A 17,757-nucleotide genomic window follows, 5' to 3' on the forward strand; every position below is an offset into this window, starting at 1 on the left:
CGGCCCCTCCGCCCGGAACGGGCTGGGAACCGGCCCCTCAGCACCCCCGGCACTGCACGGGGTCTGCTCCCCTCAGCCCGGGCACAGGCGGTCTCCAGCACGCTAAGTAGTCCCTGGCACTGGCGGGCCCCAGACCCTCAGTACCCCCGGGGTGCCGTCCCTGCAGCCCTCAGCATTCCCGGGGTCTGGTCCCCTCAGACCGGGTACAAGAGTGCTCCAGCGTCCCCAGAATATCCCGGGTCACATCTCCTCATCCCAGACACCAGCTAGGGCTCCCGTCCCCTCAGTGCCAAGCACAGCAGGGCAGCCACGGCCCAGGCACCACCAGACTCCCCCAGTGTCCCCCGGTTCTCCACCGGACCGGTCTCCAGGGATAGTGATCCCCTGTGCAGGTGACAGGCTGGTGCAGGGGGTCCCCGCCCATCAAGGGACTGCCACATGTCAGTGGGTAAAAAAAAAAAAATTTATTGTGCAATCTGTATCTTTTGTCCCCAGCCGCACACACATCCAGACAACATAAATAGAGGGACTGGACTGGCCGTGAGTGTGATGACCCTTCCGTTAAGGGGAAGGTTCCTTTGGGATCACAGCGATTTAAGATGCTGGTTGCTAAGAGAGGGGCTACAATCCTTGGTTTCCATCAACACCTACAGAGCAGCACAGGTCTGGGCAGCACACAAATACACATACACAGATTCCTGTTCGGGGTGGCACTGGCCATGCACAGTGTGATCACAGTGTACACACCTGAGCACCAACCATCTCTGTGTCCCCTTCGCTCCTGAGAAGGGCTTTCCCAGGGCCGAGAGCTTCAGAACCCCAGCATCACCATGGCACCACCATGACAACAACAAGGAGATGGGTGGCTGCTCCCAAGGCAAAGGGATCCGTGTTCACAGCCTCCTTCAGTGGTACACCAGGGCTTTGGGTGGTGGAAGACATTTCTTCAGTCCAGTGACCCTGCCTGGCCCAGAAGGAGCTGCAAGCGGAAGTGCCCACCCGTGAGTTCCTTGCCTCCTCCACAAGGCCCAAATCTGGGCCTTGGAGCTTTTCTTCTCAAAGCCACTTTTGTGGTGAAGGTATGCATAAAAGCTCTAAGCAAAAAGTTCCATCTCGTAACTGCTTCCTTGCACTGGCCCAGGGGTCCACAGGCTGCCTAACCCCTCCTGTAATCCATGGGGTAACACTCGTAGAACAGTATCAGAGGACCACGTCGCAAAGACATCACTGACATCAGTGACACTGGCCCACACGGAGTGGGCTGCCTGTCCATGATGGCTGGGGTGAGACCAGGAAATAAGTGGGGAAGGGGGGTCTCACAGGAGCTTGGCTCCCCCACCAGAGCACGCTGAACTGAGCAGTCCCAGGTGCCCAGCCCTGCTCCCCACTGGAGCCTGTGCCATGAGCAGGTGGTCTCCTGCATCTGGGGCTCTGGCATGGGCAGAGCACTGCCATGGGGTCATCATCTAAAGAAGGTCCTGAGCACTTCTGCCCTCCCAGCTCCCTGGCACCCGGCATTAGAGCCGGGTGAGCCTGCTGGCACCCTGGAATAGGGTATCTTGGCAAGCACATGGCATAAGCTGGGAAATCCTCTGGACCAAGGCAGCCAGTGCAGAAATGGGGAACAACAGCGTGAGACACTCACTCCAGCAGAGCTGCTGGGGTTGGGGCAGACTGTCACTTCTGCCCCCATATGCCCCTTTGGTCCCAGCTCAGCATGGCACCTGGCTGCAGGGGTGGTAGTGACACAGTGGCAGGACAGGAGCTTGGCACTGACCAGGGTGAACAGCCCCAGGACCAGCCTGCAGAAGCCGCAGAAGCCATGGCAGGACAGGCTGTGCCCCTCCCAGGAATTTGGGGAGAAGCAGGTTGTCATGGCTCCCCACGCCCCACACTGGGGCAGCAATGGCTTCTTCCACCCTGGGGCTCCCCCTCTCAAAATAAAGACCCCAAAAATGGCAAGTGGCAGCAAGAGACATGTTTGGGAGAGCCAGCCCCCACAGTGCTCCTGTCATGGCTCCCCCACTGCTACTCAAAGGACAGTAAATCGGGGTGGGTCCCCTCCACCTCCCAGCCGGGGGTATGTGGCTCCGGGCGCCCTGTGTTCCCTGGTGGCTCATGCTCCAGCCTTGGTCTCTGTGAGGGCTTCTCTGTGGGGGGTGACACCTCGGTGGCCCTCTCACCCACTCGCCACTGGCTCTCCTGGCTGCCCTTATGGATGAGGTCGGGCACAGGTAGGGCACCAGTGGGCTGGTTCCCGCTGGGCTCTGGGGTGCCTGTCGTGCTGGGCACCCCGGGGCATTCTGGAGGGGATGGGTCCCTCGTATCAAGCTGCTCCTCTGCAAGGCCAGGGTGGGCTGTGGGTGGTTCTGGAGGCTCCTCTACGCCACCCCTTGTACTGCTCCCCTCTGGCTGCGGAGCAATGAGCATGTCCTGCGGGGTCTTCAGGGCACGTGGCGTCCGCTTCTTGGTGATGGGGGGCGGGGGGTCCAGCCGGGGAAAGGCATCCAGCCCCAGAGCCCTGCAAGCACAGAGGGAAAGTCACATACAGCCCCATGCTGAGTCCCCTCCAGCCTGTCCCAGTAGCCCCACCACAGGGTGCACACTGCAGGACACTCACCCATCCTCCACAGCCAGCTGTGCTGTGCCCAGCATGGCGCCCACGCCGGCGTTCGCCTCCATCGCTCCCACGCTGGGGAGGCCGGCAGGCTCCTTTCGGCGCAGGAGGTCGTTCACCTTGGCCCCCACGGCCTTGCCCAGGTTGCGGAGGTGTTGGCTGCTGGCGGGGCGGGAGGGCTGTGGCAGAGTGCCCGCAGAGGAAGGGATGTGCTGCGGCCGCGGGGTGGGTGCCGTGCTGGCGCTGGTGTTCTCAAACATGCTCTGGTCCACTGGAGGGGGAAGGGAACAGAGACGGGACGTGAGCCAGGCTGGAGGGCAATCAATCCCAGCAAGGATGGCTGGCCTGAAGCTGCCTGCCAGCAGCATGGGAATGCAACCTTGGGGTCAGGGAGGCTGCTCCTTCAGCCCTGCAGAGGCTGTGGGCAGCCAGGCCGTGCCAGGGCTGCACAGGGCAGTGCATGCATGGGGGACAGCATGGGGCAAGACAGGGTAGCAGCGAGCCCAGGGCCCCACGCTGGCACTGCCAACACACCGAAAGCTTCTCTTACCTGACACCGAGCGACTTGGAAAGCAGGTTGTGGAAAGAAAGAGAGAGAGAGTATTTACCAAGGGAATGGCAAGGGGAAGGCCTGTCCCTTCCACACTGCCAGGTGGGGTGTGCTCCCAACCCTCTGCCTGGACCAGCCACGCTACCTTGTGGAGATGGGACTCATGTGGGGTCATGTCACTCAGGCCCTGGCAAAGCTGCAGGGGCTGCAGTGGGGGCACCCACAGCCTGGGCTCTGCACTGGCCACCCCACCAAGGCTCCCTCAGCCCAGAGTGGGTCTGTGTGGTGGGTGACAGTGGGTACTTTCTGGAGACCCAGTGGGTTTCTGCAGTCACACCCCACCTCTGAGCTACACTGGCTTTCCCCCATGTCTTCCCAGCAAGAGTTCTTGAAGCAGTAGGTACTGCCCCCGGGAGTGCCACCTTGGACGCCCCATGGCTGCCCCCATGCCAGTGTAGCTCTCTGTGTGATGGCTCCAGCCAGCTGCTGGGTGAGCCTGGTGCTGCCAAGGCCTCAGTGCCCACCAGCATCCTGCGCCCAACTCTACCTCTGCATCCCAGGGGCGTGTTCTGGGACAGAGCCAACCACCTTCACATCCATGGAGACAGACACAGAGGAAGGGTTCCCAGCACTACTTCCAACTCCATGGGGTCCAGACTCATACAGGGACCCCTGACTCACTGCAGGCCCTTTCCTCTGCAGTCTCTGGCCCCACAGTCCTGCTGACCAGCAAGCTCCATGCCTGCACCTGAAGCATCTACCAGTCCTGAGGTTCATCCTACAGCCACTTCATTGCACCAAAGGAACAACACAGCAATGCCTGAGTAGCCTCTCCTTCAGCCTGGACACCATCCCCCAGAAGCGAGAGCAGCCTGACAACCTCTTGTAGAGCATCTGCTCCTCCTCTGACTCCTCAGATGACCCCTAGGCCCCTGAGAGGGACAGGCTGGGCAGCAGCAGAGCCAGCATCATGATCCAGGACATCCTCACCACCTCCCAGTGGCAGCCGGTGCTCCAGCATGGCTACCAGTGCATGTCGTGTTGCCGCATCTTCCCCACACTGTGGTTGGTCAAGACCCAGATCCAGCACAGCTCCCAGGAGGGCTACAGCTGCAACGGGTTCTACTGCAGGCTCAGTGCCCTGGGGGAGCAGGAGCTCAGGAGGCTGCAGCCCCCAGGGTGTCCATGTAGCCCCACCAGCCAGGCAGCCACCACGGGAGGGCACTGCTCCACCACTCCTGCCAGCGGCAGAATAAATTGTTTTAGAATCAGCCAGCCCTGCCTCTGTGCTGTTCTTCCTATGCAACACTGCCATCCTTTGAGAGGCTCTTCCCTACTTTTCTTTCCTCAGCAGACAAAAATCTCCTGAGCTCCTAAAAGTGCTGCTTAGCATTTCTGCATCTCTGTGGGGAGCTCTGCAGATACCAGGAACCCACTGGCACCCTGAAGCTGTTGGGTCAGCCCTGAGACAAGCCTGTGCTATGAACTGGCTGAAGGGGAAGATTGAAACCCTTCTACTCCAAGAAATATTCAGGGCACCTTACTCTCATGGGTAGCCTGGGGCTGGCACCACAACAGGGGAGTAGACTTAGGTTGGAGGGGGTATGTGCAAGGCCAGAGGACGCCACTGCTGGTGCTGGCAACCAGCATGGAGGGGGAAGGAAGTACAGAAAGAGAGAGAGTCAGTGAGAAGAAAGAGACAACAGAAAGCCTTGAGAAATAGAAAGATTTATTTAGCAAAAGCCAGTTGACTAATGACAACACCCAAGGGTTAAGTGCACTTACATTGACAGATTGGTTTCCCAGATAGATTGAGTCAACAGTTAGTAATATGACAGTTGTAGGAAAAGAAAGGACAAAAAATATAGCTATAAATTCCCTGTCAAGGTCCATAATAAAAGTGAGAGGCTAGAGAGGCATCTTGGAGGCAGTGCTGACTTAGGAGGAGGGTCATTTATACATGTACACCTGCGGTGTGGCATGGTGCTGGCAGTCCCACCTGGTTCTGGCAGCATCCCATCAGCCTGCAGGGCACCTGCCACTGTCCCCTGTGGGCAGAGTGTCGGGCAGGAGCCCAGACCCACAGCTGGTCATGACAGCTTCTCAAGGGACCCCACCTGGGCTGTGTGTGTGGAGCAGGAACAGACTGGAGCGGTGTCTCAGGAGATGGCTCCTCCCTGCCTGCTTTCTCAGGCAGCCCAGCCTGGAAGAGACCTCTGTCCTACTGCTGCTCCTCCCAGGCTCTTCCTTCATCTACCCTGTGTGTACAGCTGAGCTCTTGCTGTCTCCTCTCCTGAACAATCTGTCTGCCCACATGGAAATCCCTCTCCAAGCTCAATCATGCATCCTTACCCTGTCTGCGCCATGTCCTGTGCATGCTGCCATACCCACTTCTTCCTCCTAGCTGGACCAGCCTCCCACCCCATGCTTTCACCTCCAACTGCTGCAAGCTGGCAGTGGGATACTGGGGTTCCCAGCAGAGGGGCTAGCACAATGCTGTGCCCACAGCAGTGTGGGACAGGGCACATGGAGGTAGTGGTGGCCAGAGGACAGGAGCACCCACGTACCAAACAACACCCTCTCCCACTCTGCCCCCTCTGTGGCTGGTGCAGGGGCTCCCCTGGACACCAGGGCACTGCTGGGGACACTAAAACATGTCCTTCCTTCCTTCCCACTGGGACTCTCTAGCTCCTCACATCATCCAGCCCTGTCTTGTGGCAGAGGGTACATAGCACAGCTTATACTGACCCCAGGGGTCGCATTCACACCTCACTCCTCAGCAGCCCTCAGTCCCAAGGGGACGTGGGCAGAAACAAGTGATGGACCTTCCTCAGCAGCCAGGCTAAGCCCTGGAGGAGAGCAAGAGCTGGTGTCAGCCAGGGGTTAGTTGCAGGCAGATCGAGCAGAGACAGAGCTGGCAAAGGCAAGAGCAGCAGGGAAGCAACAAAGCAAAGCAAAAGCAGGATAGGAGGGAGGATGGGGAGAAAGACAACTGTGCCAATCCCCACCTCATTGAGTGCTTCCACAGGGAGCAGAGCAGACATCAGGACTCTGGTTCAAACCCCTTCAGTCATGGCCTCTTAGAGGCTGTAGCACCAGGCAGGTGATAAAAGTGCTTGCAGAAAAGAAACAAGCCCTGGATCCCTTGGAAGCCCCCACAGATGGCTCTCAGCCATGAGCATCCTGGGGACTGGTGGAGGGTCCTGAGATCTTGGATTCACTTTTCTGGAGGGTGTAAACCATAAATGTGACAGAGGCCCTCTGCAGGCACCAGCAGTTCACTCCCCACTGAGGGGTGGAATTGTGCTCAGCCCTGCAGACACCAATGCCAGCACTGCAAGCCCCAGCCCTGGTCTAGAGGAAAACAACTTCTTTCAAATGGGAGGGTTTGTCTGTAAAGCAAAGCAGGGAGTTTGTGGTGATGGGGGTGCAAGGAAGTGCTTGAAAAAGTGACTTGAGAGCACCAAAAGGGCTTTGAAACCTGGCAGGTGTGCCAAAGAGCCAAAGGACTAGATGATGATGGGGAGGACACTCCACAGCCCAGTGCTGCATTCCCTGGCTCCCTGCTCCACACTGAGCTATGCCACCTTCTCTGCTCCACAGCCTGGGAGAGGAGTGGCTGTGCCTGCGTGCCCTCCACCTGCCTCAGGCACGGACAAACTCTGTCCTCAAAGTGCCACATCACCCTGCAGGAACTGCCTGCACCTGGCCAGCCTGTGCAACTTCATCTTATCACTTCAGCTCCTTTCCAGGCTCGTCCCCACTGTCCCTCCATGCCTCACCTCTCACTCACAGACCCACTACAACAGTGCACTGTCACCAACTCTAACGTAGCATGACCCTATCCTTGTCTTCCACCTCGTCCACCACACAGAGCCAGACCACCTGCCAGCCACTCTATCCTTGCTCACCACCCCAGCACTCCCCCCTCGGTCCCTCTCGCCCCTGCTCACTGCCCTGCATCTCCTCTCTTATTTCCTCAGAAAAACCCTTCCTCTCCTTGACTGCTTCCATGGCAGCAGCAGGGGCTAATCCAGCAGGGAGCCCCTTGCTTCTGCCTCATCTGGACACACAGTCTGGGGGAAGAGGGGCAGGGGGGAGCACAAGGAGCTGTCAGCTCACTGTCAGCTGAGAAGGAGGGATGCTCCAGCTCAGCACACAAGCCCATGCACGCTGGAGCACAGCACGCCCGGCACAACCCCTCGGCACGACTCCACCTCACCTCCGTACACCTCCTGCCTGGGTGCTGGAAGCCTCACACTCCCCCCTCCACCCCCCTCCCTCCAGGCTGTCCCATCCCTGCCAGGGCCACTGGGCTATGGCCAGGGTCTGTCGCAGCTCTGGCAGGTCCTGGCTGCTCAGCACTACCTCCTGCTGACCCCCCTACACCGCGATCTCATCCTCCAGGCTGTCGCCCAGGTCCTGCCTGGGCTGGACGTGGAGCAGGCGTGGCGGCTCCTCCTGGGACCAGGAGTCACGCTCCTCGCTCTCGTCCGTGTTGGACTCGTACTCGGAGGCGATGCCCGACTCGCGGAACTTGATGAGCTCCAGGCTGCCCAGCGGTGGCTCTGGGGCAGGTGGCCCCGAGTCCGGCAGAAAGCGGTAGCACTCCAGCTTCACCAGACAGTCGTTCCTACCTATGGGACTGCCCAGGGTGCTGGGGAAAGCTGAGCTGGGGCCCAGCGGCGGCGGGTGGGTGTCCTCGGGCTGCGGGGTGATCGGGTCGCAGAGGACAGGGAGGACGTTGGAGCGGAAGGTGATCTCCAGCAGACTGTCCTGGGAGCCTGCTGCAAGAGAAGGGCACAGCTGAGAGGCCCAGCTTGCCTGGGCATCCCCTGGCTACCGTGGCTGGCCGCACACTGCCCAGGGGAGGACAGGCTGGGGTCGTTTGGCTACCAACTTCCCTACTGCCACTGTTTAGAGGGGCTTATTTGGTGTTACTGCTGCTGACCAACAAAGAGCCAGTTCTGAGGGACAAAACGTTATCTGTCTCCTACCCCAGCTCCTGCAGGGAGCTGATGGCCACATCTGCTAGAGAGGAAGGTCAAGAAGGGGCTCTTGGGCTGGTATGGAGCTGGCCTAGAGCATGCAGCCACTGGGGAAAGCAGACATACAGCTGATGGAGGTAGGTAAGTACCTGTCCATACAGCCCTCCCCAAGCCCCGTCCCACATGACATGCAAGCACCCTGCTGCACATGCACAAGCCTGGCCAGAAGGGCACAAATATCCCTCTAAACAAAACGAACAGAAATGCACAAAAAAACCCCAAGAGAAACACCCACATGAATGTGCCCCACAGCCCTGGCTAGAAGTGAGGGAAGAAGAAGGGACGGGAGCGCTTACTCGTCGTGTTCCCTGCCAGCTTCAGCTCCAGCTCCTGCACCTGTTTGACCAGGAGCGAGATGTGCTGCAGCAAGTCCTTGTTCTGGAGCAGGAGCTGGTGCACACGAGCCTGGGCCTCCAGCCGTGCCGCCGCCTCTGCTGCCAGCTGGTCCTTCAGCAGGTGCACCTGTGGGACAGCCAAGAGGACGTGAGCATGAGGAGATGCTGCTCAAGGGTCGAGGGCTTCGACTCTGGCCACCACCACTCATCTACCAGGGCTCACCAGCATCCCACCCAATGGTGAGATGAGGCAGCCACTCCTTGTGGGTACCGCAGATGTGATGGGGAGTGTGCGGGCAGGTGGCAGTGTCACACCGGGTGGGTGGCAGTGTCACACTAGGGCATGCTCATGGTCCCCTGGGCTCTCTGATGGCAAAGCTTGAGGCAAAGGGGGGCAGCACTGACCAGACTATCAGTCATAAGAGCAAGGGGTGTAATATTTTACACTCTGAGCAGGCATCACAGAGCCCTTTTGGATTGCAGGCAACACCGTCCTTGGGCAGACACAAAGGATTCCCCAAGGATGCAGGTCCCTCTTCTAGAGGGAAAAGCAGCTTTGCAGCCTGTGACCCCAGAAGGCACATGGGCTCTGGGGCAGCAGCTCAGCCAGAAGCACAAATACTGGTTTACTGATGCGAGAGGAGGAAAGCCACAGGACAGCACAAAAAGGCTGCTGGAGCCCATTGCTCAGGCCAGGTCAGGAAGAAAGTTGAGCAATTGCAGAGAGCACTGCAAGGGGTCAGTGAACAAGCAGAGCTCAGGTAATGAGTTGGATAAAGCAGCCAGAGCTGCTTAAATGAAAAATAGCTGCATGGAGAGTGAGCAGCCAGACACACAGCCCAGGCAGCAGTCATTCAGGGTGAACACTGAGGCCACGTACTGGCAAGCAGACAGGGGCTGAAAGCCCAAGAAACCTGGTGGCACACAGACCTAAGCACCTCATCTTTCATGATGGGGCCAGGGCAAATTGCCACTCCTCTCCCCTTGCTGCACATCCCATCCTCTGAGCCACAGTTTCTCCCACAGCTGCCACCTGAACATTTCTGCCTGGAGCTCCCCACAGAGCAGCATGCCCTCAACACTGCCTCCAGGTGCCACTCCCCTTGGTGGCACCAAGGGGATCAGTGTGCCCCAGCCCTATTGCTGCCCCCAGGAAAGAGTGGAGGGGAGAACCTGTGCCACAGCCACTTGCGTCTGCTGCTGCTGCTGCTGCAGGAGCTGCTGGAGAAGCTGCATCTGATGGTGGGCAGAGAGGGGTGTTCCCAGGTCAGGCAGCTGGGCAGATGAGGGCAGCAGCATCTTGGGTGACGCTGTCAGGATATCTTCAGGGTGGAGGCAGCCCTGCAAAACACCAATGTGGAAAGTGTGATCCCATGCCACTCACCTCAGAGAGCCACCAGGCACACAGAGGCTGCGGAAGAGAGCAGCCCCCCAAAATACCCAGGAAAGAAGCAACTACATTCAAAGCAAATGCACACTTTGCTGGGGGTGCTGACAAACTTTGAAGACAGTATTTTTTCAGTTTCAAAAACAACCCAAATACTTCTGCAGAAAAGGCTGGTGCTTCCAGTGGGAATTTCCACTGTATAGAAAAGGTCTTCTATTTTTGTTTTTTGGTGGAAAAAAATCCCTATCAGCTCTGCCCCAAACACTTTCCATGTGGCTGCACATAGCTGAGCCTCATCACAGCGCTCTCCAGGAGCGTCCTGGGCCCCAAGCCAAAGGGCAGCCCTGCAGCGGCAGATGGCTTTGATCTGGGAGCTGGGGAATGCTGCTGAATCCCTCCTGATCCCTGGGTCCTCGGGATGCACATCAGAGCCATGGGGCTGGGGCCGTGCAGTGCCCCAAGAGCGGGGAGCAGGGACCCAGGCAGCTTGGCACCGGTGTAGCCACCCACCTCCTTGCCCACAGCGTCGAGGTCGGTCACGCCGCGGCTGAAGTCCAGGATGTCGGCTCCGGGCAGCGGCAGCTCCACGGCGTCGATGTCCGTCTCTTCCGCTGAGGCGGCTGCCCTCTCCACACCGGAGAGGCGGCAGGCTGTGGGAGCAGTGTCAGAGCAGAGCACAGTCTGCTTGGGGCAGCAGCTCGCTGTGGTGCACCCCGAGTGTGGTGAGCGATGCCCACGGTCAGTCCCCACCACCCCCATGCCACCCACCCGCCAGCTCTGGGGGGAAGCAGGTACACAGAGACACAGCTGCTCTTCCTGCTCCTGCTCAGGATGGGGGTTACAGTCAAAAACACACCCAGCCCCAGCACGCCAAACCTGGGAAACAGCAGCCAAAACCCCTGAGGTTGGACAAATGGGTCACCAAGAGCAGAAAACACAGATAAAGATAAAGAAAGGTAAACAAGAGATTACGGGAAAGAAAAACAAAAAACAGATGCTCAGAATTCTCCAGGGAATTGGATATCATGGTTGGGACATTGTGTGGAGGAAAACCAAACAATGACCGGTCCAGGACAGCCCAATGATTAGGTCATCACAACAGCACTGGTCACAGAGGCAAGCAGGAAACCGCAGCCCAGCCCAGGCTGCTCCTATTGTGATGGGGGGAACTGGCCCCAACATGGGATGGCAGGGCAGGCAATCCACACACAAGCAGGCAGCGGGACCCATCAGTGTCCAGGCTGGCACCAGAGGGGGATTTGACCAAGCTCTTGCAAAACTTCTGCCTCCCCTCCAGCACAGGCACAGGCATCAAGGAGCAGGGCAGCTCCCTGGGGCCCCGCAGAGCTTGGGTGAGGGGGCTGCACCAACAGCCCCCCTAGCCAGAAGCACTTGTTCCTGCACCCTTTATCTAGGGGCTGAGAAGGAACAGGGTCTGCAGGCCACCTGCAGACCTGGCAGCTTGATGCAAGACCACAAACATGGATTAGTCCATTCAGGGAATTGCAGAGAGCCCTGGCCCCGGGCGTGCCTCGGGACACAGGGCAGGTCTGTGCTTGAGGCCTCTGCTGCACGAGCAGCGAGGGAATGTTTGCAGTGTGTGCAGCCAAGCACAGAGAGTACTCTGGCACCCAGCAGAGTCCCGGGCGCTGCTAATGGGCTCCCAGCAAGGGGGATGTCTGCGAGGATGAGGGCTAACACCTAGCGAAGGCTCCTTGCTGGGCAAGATCCCAGCTTGAGCCAGAGGCGCCACAGGCCAGATTGCTGTGCAAATCTATTCCCCACAGGTGTCAGCCAGCAAGACAGTGTTTCTGTAGAAGGTGTCTGCCAGGCTCCAGGACCCCCGTGCCACCCCCACCTCCTCCTTTGTGTAATACCTGGGACATCCAGGTCATCTCCATTCCTCTCACTGTCTCCATCCTCCTGCCCGTCTGCGTTTTGCTGGGTGTGCTGCAGGCTCAGCTTGTGGCAGACCTCGAACGCCTGTCCCACCGTCCGCACGATGCGCATGGCTTGGCTCTGCAGCGGGTGAGGAGAAGAGAGGAGAGGAGGGACGTAACTTCAGCTGGGCCATCCCTGCCTGGTGAACCCCCAGCCTGGTGCAGCTCTCAGGGATCTCTATGTGCTGCCACGGGGCCTGGGGCACCAGAGCTCAGATCCCCGGTGTGCCCTGAGTTGCCACTGCAATGCAGCCCCACCGGATCCTGCCCCAACTGCTCCACCGAGACCACACCATGACGGGATGAGCACCCCAGCACCTTTACCTTCTTCTTGGATTTGAAGACATTGCACCTGAAGATGTTGCTGGACCCATCCCTGGCAATGTAGCTGAAGATCTTTAGGTCCTGGGAGTCATGAGACACATAGAATATTCTGCAAGGACAGAAAGGAAGGGAAGATATCATCATACACATCACTTACATGCCCAGGAGACTGCCAAGGCCACAGCCAGCACTTCCCAGGGCACGGGATGCTGGCAGATCCCCAGCCCCTGCAGCACATCCCTGCAAAAGCCCATCAGAATTTTTTTTGGCAGTGGTTTTGCCTCGGCTGGGAAAATTAGCCTGCTGATTCATCAGCAGCAAGTGTTTTGCAAAGGCAGCATGGGACTTCTCTGCTCAGCCCTCAGGGACAGAGTCAGCGACCCAGGAGCCCTCCAGGGACAGAGGAGAGCAAACCTCACTCCTTGCCTGCTCAGAGCTGGCCTTCCTGCCTGGGTGCCTGTTGCCCCCCACCCCAGCAGGGCTGGGGCCCTGCCTCGACCCCATTCAGCTTTGCTGTGACAGACACCCCATGCCCTTGCTTTTGGCAACAAGATGGAGGAAGGGAGCTGGGGACTTTGGAGAGCACCGCGAGCCAGGGAGCTGCCCTCTGCAGGAGTGGTGAGAGCTCTCCATGGTCAGTCCCCAGCGCAGTGCCAGTGTGGTGCAAATGGCATGGCAGTCAGCCTCTGTCCCCTCACCCATCAGGTTTACCTGTAGATGGGGTCGTGCATGACGAGCATTTTGTTCTCATCCCAGGCCCACTCCTTTTTCTGCAATGAAAGAAGCTGAAAATGAGTACGTCAGATGCTGTCCTTGAGAACAAGGACAGGACAGAGACAGTCCAGGGACAGACTTGGGAAGCTCTTGTCTGTTGCTGCTCCCACGGAACCAAGGGTTGGATCCTGCTGGGGATCAGCCACGTCTCACATCACCTGCCACGGGGCCCCCCAAGCCCTTTCTACACCCACATCAGGAAGATCTCATCCACGCTGTGGAAACATGGTCCACCTATGCCTGATCCCAGCCCATCCCTCCTTCTCCCAGCCCACCAGATTTTCCCAGAAGTTCAAGGATGCTGCAGGTCTCTGCACCAGGAAGGGAGAGCTCCTGCTGTCAAGGCGCTGCTGTCCCAGGGACCAGGGCTGCCTACCTTCTTCTTCTTCTTCAGAATGACCTTCACACCATCCACTGACACAATGAGATTCACTTTCTTCTTCTTGATATTCTTGGCTTTAAACTCATACTGCGGAAGATGGAAGAAAACACTTGAATTAGCCTTTCTGTGCCAGGACAATCTCAGGGAAGGCTGAAGAGGCTGCGAGAGGAAGGGGCAAGAGGGACAGGAACAGGTTTTCCCGATCTCACATGCTTGCATCAACATGCACATCCATGCTAGGGCACGACAAGAGATCCTTTTGCCCTGCAGAGTTCCCTTGCCCAGCAGGAGGACACACTGAAGCAATCCGGCCCCAGGATGCTGCTGGGAATGGTAGCTTGTTTCAAAGGCACTCACTCTGACCCTCCAAAGGGCTGAGCCTCCCCAAAGAGGGATTGCCACATCCCTAGCCCTGCCAGCTCCCAGGGATGCACAGCCTGACCGTGTTTGCCCCACTGGCTTGTGGCCATTGCTGAGCTCTGGTGAGGGAAATGGCATTTAGAGTGGTGTATTTTTGGGCTCAGTATAAAAATGACGATGATTGCTGAGGACTCTGTGAGCCTCCCCAGGGGATATGGGATAATGCAATTACCCACTTCAATTAGAAGTCACTGGACAGGAAAAAATCCCAACAGGAACTTCCAAAGATCAGTGGCTAAACACAAAGCTCTGGTCTGGCCTGGGGAGAGAATGAGATTTCCCAAAAAATCCATCCACTTCGGCATTTAGTTTTACTTACATTTAGAGGGCTGGCAGGGGAATAGGCTAAATAAGCCATTTAGGCTGAGCAACCTCCTGCTGTGGGACTTTTGAGGAGTCCCATAACCTGTCTGCCACAGGTGCACCCACATCAGGTACCCGATGCACTGGTCCCATGTGCAGAGTGCTGTGCACAGCCACGGAGGCAGATCCTCTGTGCCCAGAAAAGCCCTGCATCCTGCACCTAGCCTGCCTGAGGAAGTGGGATTTAATTCATCCTCTCCTTGTTTCGGCAGTGTCTCTGCAGAGGGAGCACAGGGCAGACTCCCGACGCAGTGCCCTGCCTCCAGCCCGCGCCGAGCCTCGCCGTGACATTTCCAGCACCGCATGATGTATTAACTCTGGCAGCCAGAGCCAGCAGGCAGGAAAAGCTGCTGGCCCTGACCTGTGATCAAATGATAAAAGACCTGAAAGCACAATTCCTCAAAGCCATTTTAAAATCGCCGATGGGGATGGGAGATTCAGATGGCTTGGAAAACAGTGCAGGGAATGCAGCTCTGCCCTCCCCCATGGCCAGGCCAGGCGAGCCCACGATCTCCAGGGCTGAAGCCATGGTGACGGGCTGGAGAAAGCAGAGCTCAGGCTCCTACCATAGAATCATGGAATCATAGAATCAACCAGGTTGGAAAAGACCTCCGAGATCATCAAGTCCAACCCTTGATACAACCCCACCGTGGTTACCAGACCCTGGCACTGATGCCACATCCAGTCTCATCTTAAAAACCTCCAGGGATGGTGAATCCACCATCTCCCTGGGCAGCCCATTCCAATGTCTGATTGCTCTCTCCGTAAAAAATTTCTTCCTAATATCCAACCTAAACCTCCCCTGACAGAGCTTAAGCCCGTGCCCTCTTGTCCTGCTGCTGATTGCCTGCGAGAAGAGACTGACCCACACCTGGCTACAACCTCCTGTCAGGTAGCTGCAGGGAGTGATGAGGTCTCCCCTGAGCCTCCTCTTCTCCAGATTAACCAAACCCAGCTCCCTCAGCCTCTCCTCACACGACTTGTGCTCCAGTTCCTTCACCAGCCTCGTTGTTCTTCTTTGGAGCTGCTCCAGCACCTCAATATCCTTCCTGAACTGAGGGGCCTGGAACTGGACACAGCACTCAAGGTGTGGCCTCACCAGTGCTGAGTACAGGGGAGTGGCTACAGCCAGCCTCAAAACCCCCAGCACATACCCATATGCTGCTTGCACAGCTTATTCCTCATGGAGAAGGGTCTCACCAGAGTCCCTCAACAAAGAACCCATTGGTGTGGGTTTCCAGGTCCCACCATTCATATTTCCCTTCCCACCATTACTAGCAGAGGTGAAAGTGCATTCAAAAGCCCCTTCTCTGTGCCTTGCTAAGACAGCAGATCAGTGCCAAGATCAGGTGCCTGGTACCTAACACTAGAGAAATGTCTTGATTTAGCCCTGAGAAGGTGAGCTCTGGCCCGACTACCTTGGAGTAACTAACCCAGCCCCTTCTGAAGCTCTGTGTGTGAATTTTCCAGGAGCTGAGGGCTGAGCTGGATGCTCTTTGCAGCATTCAGGCTGACTGCACAGCACCTTGGGGCACTGCAGCCTGATTTATTGGTCCTAACAATCATTGATTATAAACATCAAGTTGCCTTTCCAAGCTGCTGGTGCCATGGGGCTTCTATTCTGGGTTACCCCAAGTGCTAATTAATGTGGGCTTGGAAGAGACATCAAGCCTGAAAAATATCCCAGAGTTAAACAGACTATTTTTAGCCTGTTTTTTTGGGTGAGTAACAGCTCCAGGACAACAATGCAGACAGGCCAGGAGGTTTCAGCAAAGATGTTACCCAGCCCTGGCATGTTTCAGGGACAGAATAAACCTAGAGCTCCTTGGAGAGGCTTCTGGAATCCCTGGCTGCAGGCAAGGGATTCTGCCTAGGCTCGCCCCAAGCCTGGCAGAAGGGAATGCTGTGGGGAGAGTTGTTGTGTGTGTGCCTGTGCCACACAGTGTGTGCCTCTGCCACACTAAAGCCAAAGTCCCTTTGTGCCAACGGCTCATGGCAAAACTCCAGCAAGGACCTATGGAAGCAAAGAAGTCAAATTCTCAAAAGCGACAACCAGCCACATTTGTTAAGCCCTTCCACAAATCCAGGTCTTTATCCTGACACCGAAGTGAAAGCCAAGCCTCTCTGAAAGCCTGAGCCATGCGCTTAGAGAGCTATTGCCCATCCCGCCCCATCCAGAGCTCATTAGTGCAGTCACTCCAACCAGCCCAGAGGCTCTCTGGGAGACGCTTCCCATGCACCAAAGCACAGCTCCAGCCAGTAAAACACTAATGAACTCATGCCCACCGGGGCTCTAATGAAACACTAACCATCACTTAATAATAAATTAGCAAGGAAGAGGATTCAATAAGACAGCAATTCAGCCGAGTCGCCTCTCACATCCCGGGGCCGTGCAGGGAAAGCAAGCTGAGTCCCGCGGGCCAGGAGATAGCACTGCTGATCCTGAGGGGCTGTCTAATTTGGTCTAAGGGAGCATCAGCTCTGTGCAGTTCCTCTAAGTGAGATCTAAGCCACAGAGAGTGTAAGTGATGAACCCAAAGCTGTGCAGGGCAGAATCTGCACCATCTCATGGGGCAGCAGTTCACGACAGCAGTGACAGCAGGTGCCACGACCAGCCCCGCTCAATGCCTGGCTCTGCTTAGTGCTGCTCGCTGGTTAAGGCAGGAAGAAGGCAAGGCTACCACATGCCCTTGCCCAACCCAGCAAGCCCCTGCAGCTCCCAGGAAGGCTGTGGCTGATGGTGACAGCCAGCCCAAGGCACCAGCCCAGGAGTAGTGCTCAGGGCTGGGCTGAGTGCCCTGCCTGCACATGCACTCCCTCCAGCCTGGGAAGAGTACCTATGCTACCTCCTTGGACTTCTCCAAAGCCTTGGCAAATCCTTCCCACTAGCAGGCTACAGATGCCAGCATGGTATTTTTGCTCCTGAAGACTACTGGAGGTTTCAGACAGTCTCACCAACATGGTGATGTGGACAGGACTTGCCCTTGCTAATATCTGCCCTGCAAGCCCCTTTAGTCAACAGGGCCATGGAAAAACCTCTCTGTATGACCAGTTGGGACCTCCCTGGCTTGGAGTTATTCTTGACTACAACTGTGTGTGCCCCAGGCACAGAGATCCGCGTATCTGCCTGTGTTTGTCAACATCCCTCCTTCTGCTGCAAAACAAAGCTTAAAAGGGATAAAAAGCATTAGGGTTTTAGCTTTTCCTGCTGCTGAGAGGAAAGCAGAAGAGATGACAGGGTTGGAAGTGCCACCAAAGGGACTATGAGATGGTCTGCACAGCCACTCTGCTGCATCCAAAACAAGCAGGCACTGGTTGACCCACAGGAAAAGAAAACGCACATGTTTCCAGAAACACTGGACCACTGCATTACAACCCTTGCTGGGGATACATCCTGCATCCACAAAGATGTGCTACAATCCACAGCATTGCTGCTAAGAAGCTTTTTTCTGAGCCAGTACAAAACTGCCTGCCTGCAGCAAAGCAAATGGGGGTTTGTCAAAGCCACCAGCACAGGACCCATTCCACTGCCGGGAGGGGATGGGGATGCTGGGGCGTGAGTAAAAGCTTTGCTATTCATTACACCAGGAGCAATAGGATTGTCCCTGTAATCTGAT

General features: G+C 57.1%; 1 protein-coding gene across 5 annotated transcripts in view; it reads right to left on the reverse strand.

Moving 5' to 3' along the window:
* Positions 1-459: 459 nt before the first annotated feature.
* The window catches only part of NOS1AP (nitric oxide synthase 1 adaptor protein), a 44,049-nt gene continuing 26,751 nt past the window's right edge, over positions 460-17,757 (reverse strand). The window contains exons 3-12 of one of the 5 annotated variants that reach the window (XM_050307052.1): positions 13,352-13,444; positions 12,913-12,971; positions 12,202-12,310; positions 11,815-11,956; positions 10,448-10,587; positions 9,724-9,891; positions 8,512-8,677; positions 7,805-7,954; positions 2,621-2,888; positions 460-2,521 (exon numbers count right to left, since the gene is read on the reverse strand). In XM_050307052.1, the coding sequence (XP_050163009.1) occupies positions 2,029-2,521; positions 2,621-2,888; positions 7,805-7,954; positions 8,512-8,677; positions 9,724-9,891; positions 10,448-10,587; positions 11,815-11,956; positions 12,202-12,310; positions 12,913-12,971; positions 13,352-13,444 (1,788 nt within the window). In that variant the 3' untranslated portion in view covers positions 460-2,028. Of the gene's footprint in view, positions 2,522-2,620; positions 2,889-4,879; positions 7,955-8,511; positions 8,678-9,723; positions 9,892-10,447; positions 10,588-11,814; positions 11,957-12,201; positions 12,311-12,912; positions 12,987-13,351; positions 13,445-17,757 lie in introns of those variants that run through there. The other 4 variants (XM_050307051.1, XM_050307050.1, XM_050307054.1 and 1 more) reach the window with 4 other exon arrangements.

This window comes from Myiozetetes cayanensis, unplaced genomic scaffold (assembly GCF_022539395.1).
Source record: "Myiozetetes cayanensis isolate MyiCay16 unplaced genomic scaffold, myiCay2020 scf12, whole genome shotgun sequence".
Classification (NCBI taxonomy): Eukaryota; Metazoa; Chordata; class Aves; order Passeriformes; family Tyrannidae; genus Myiozetetes; species Myiozetetes cayanensis.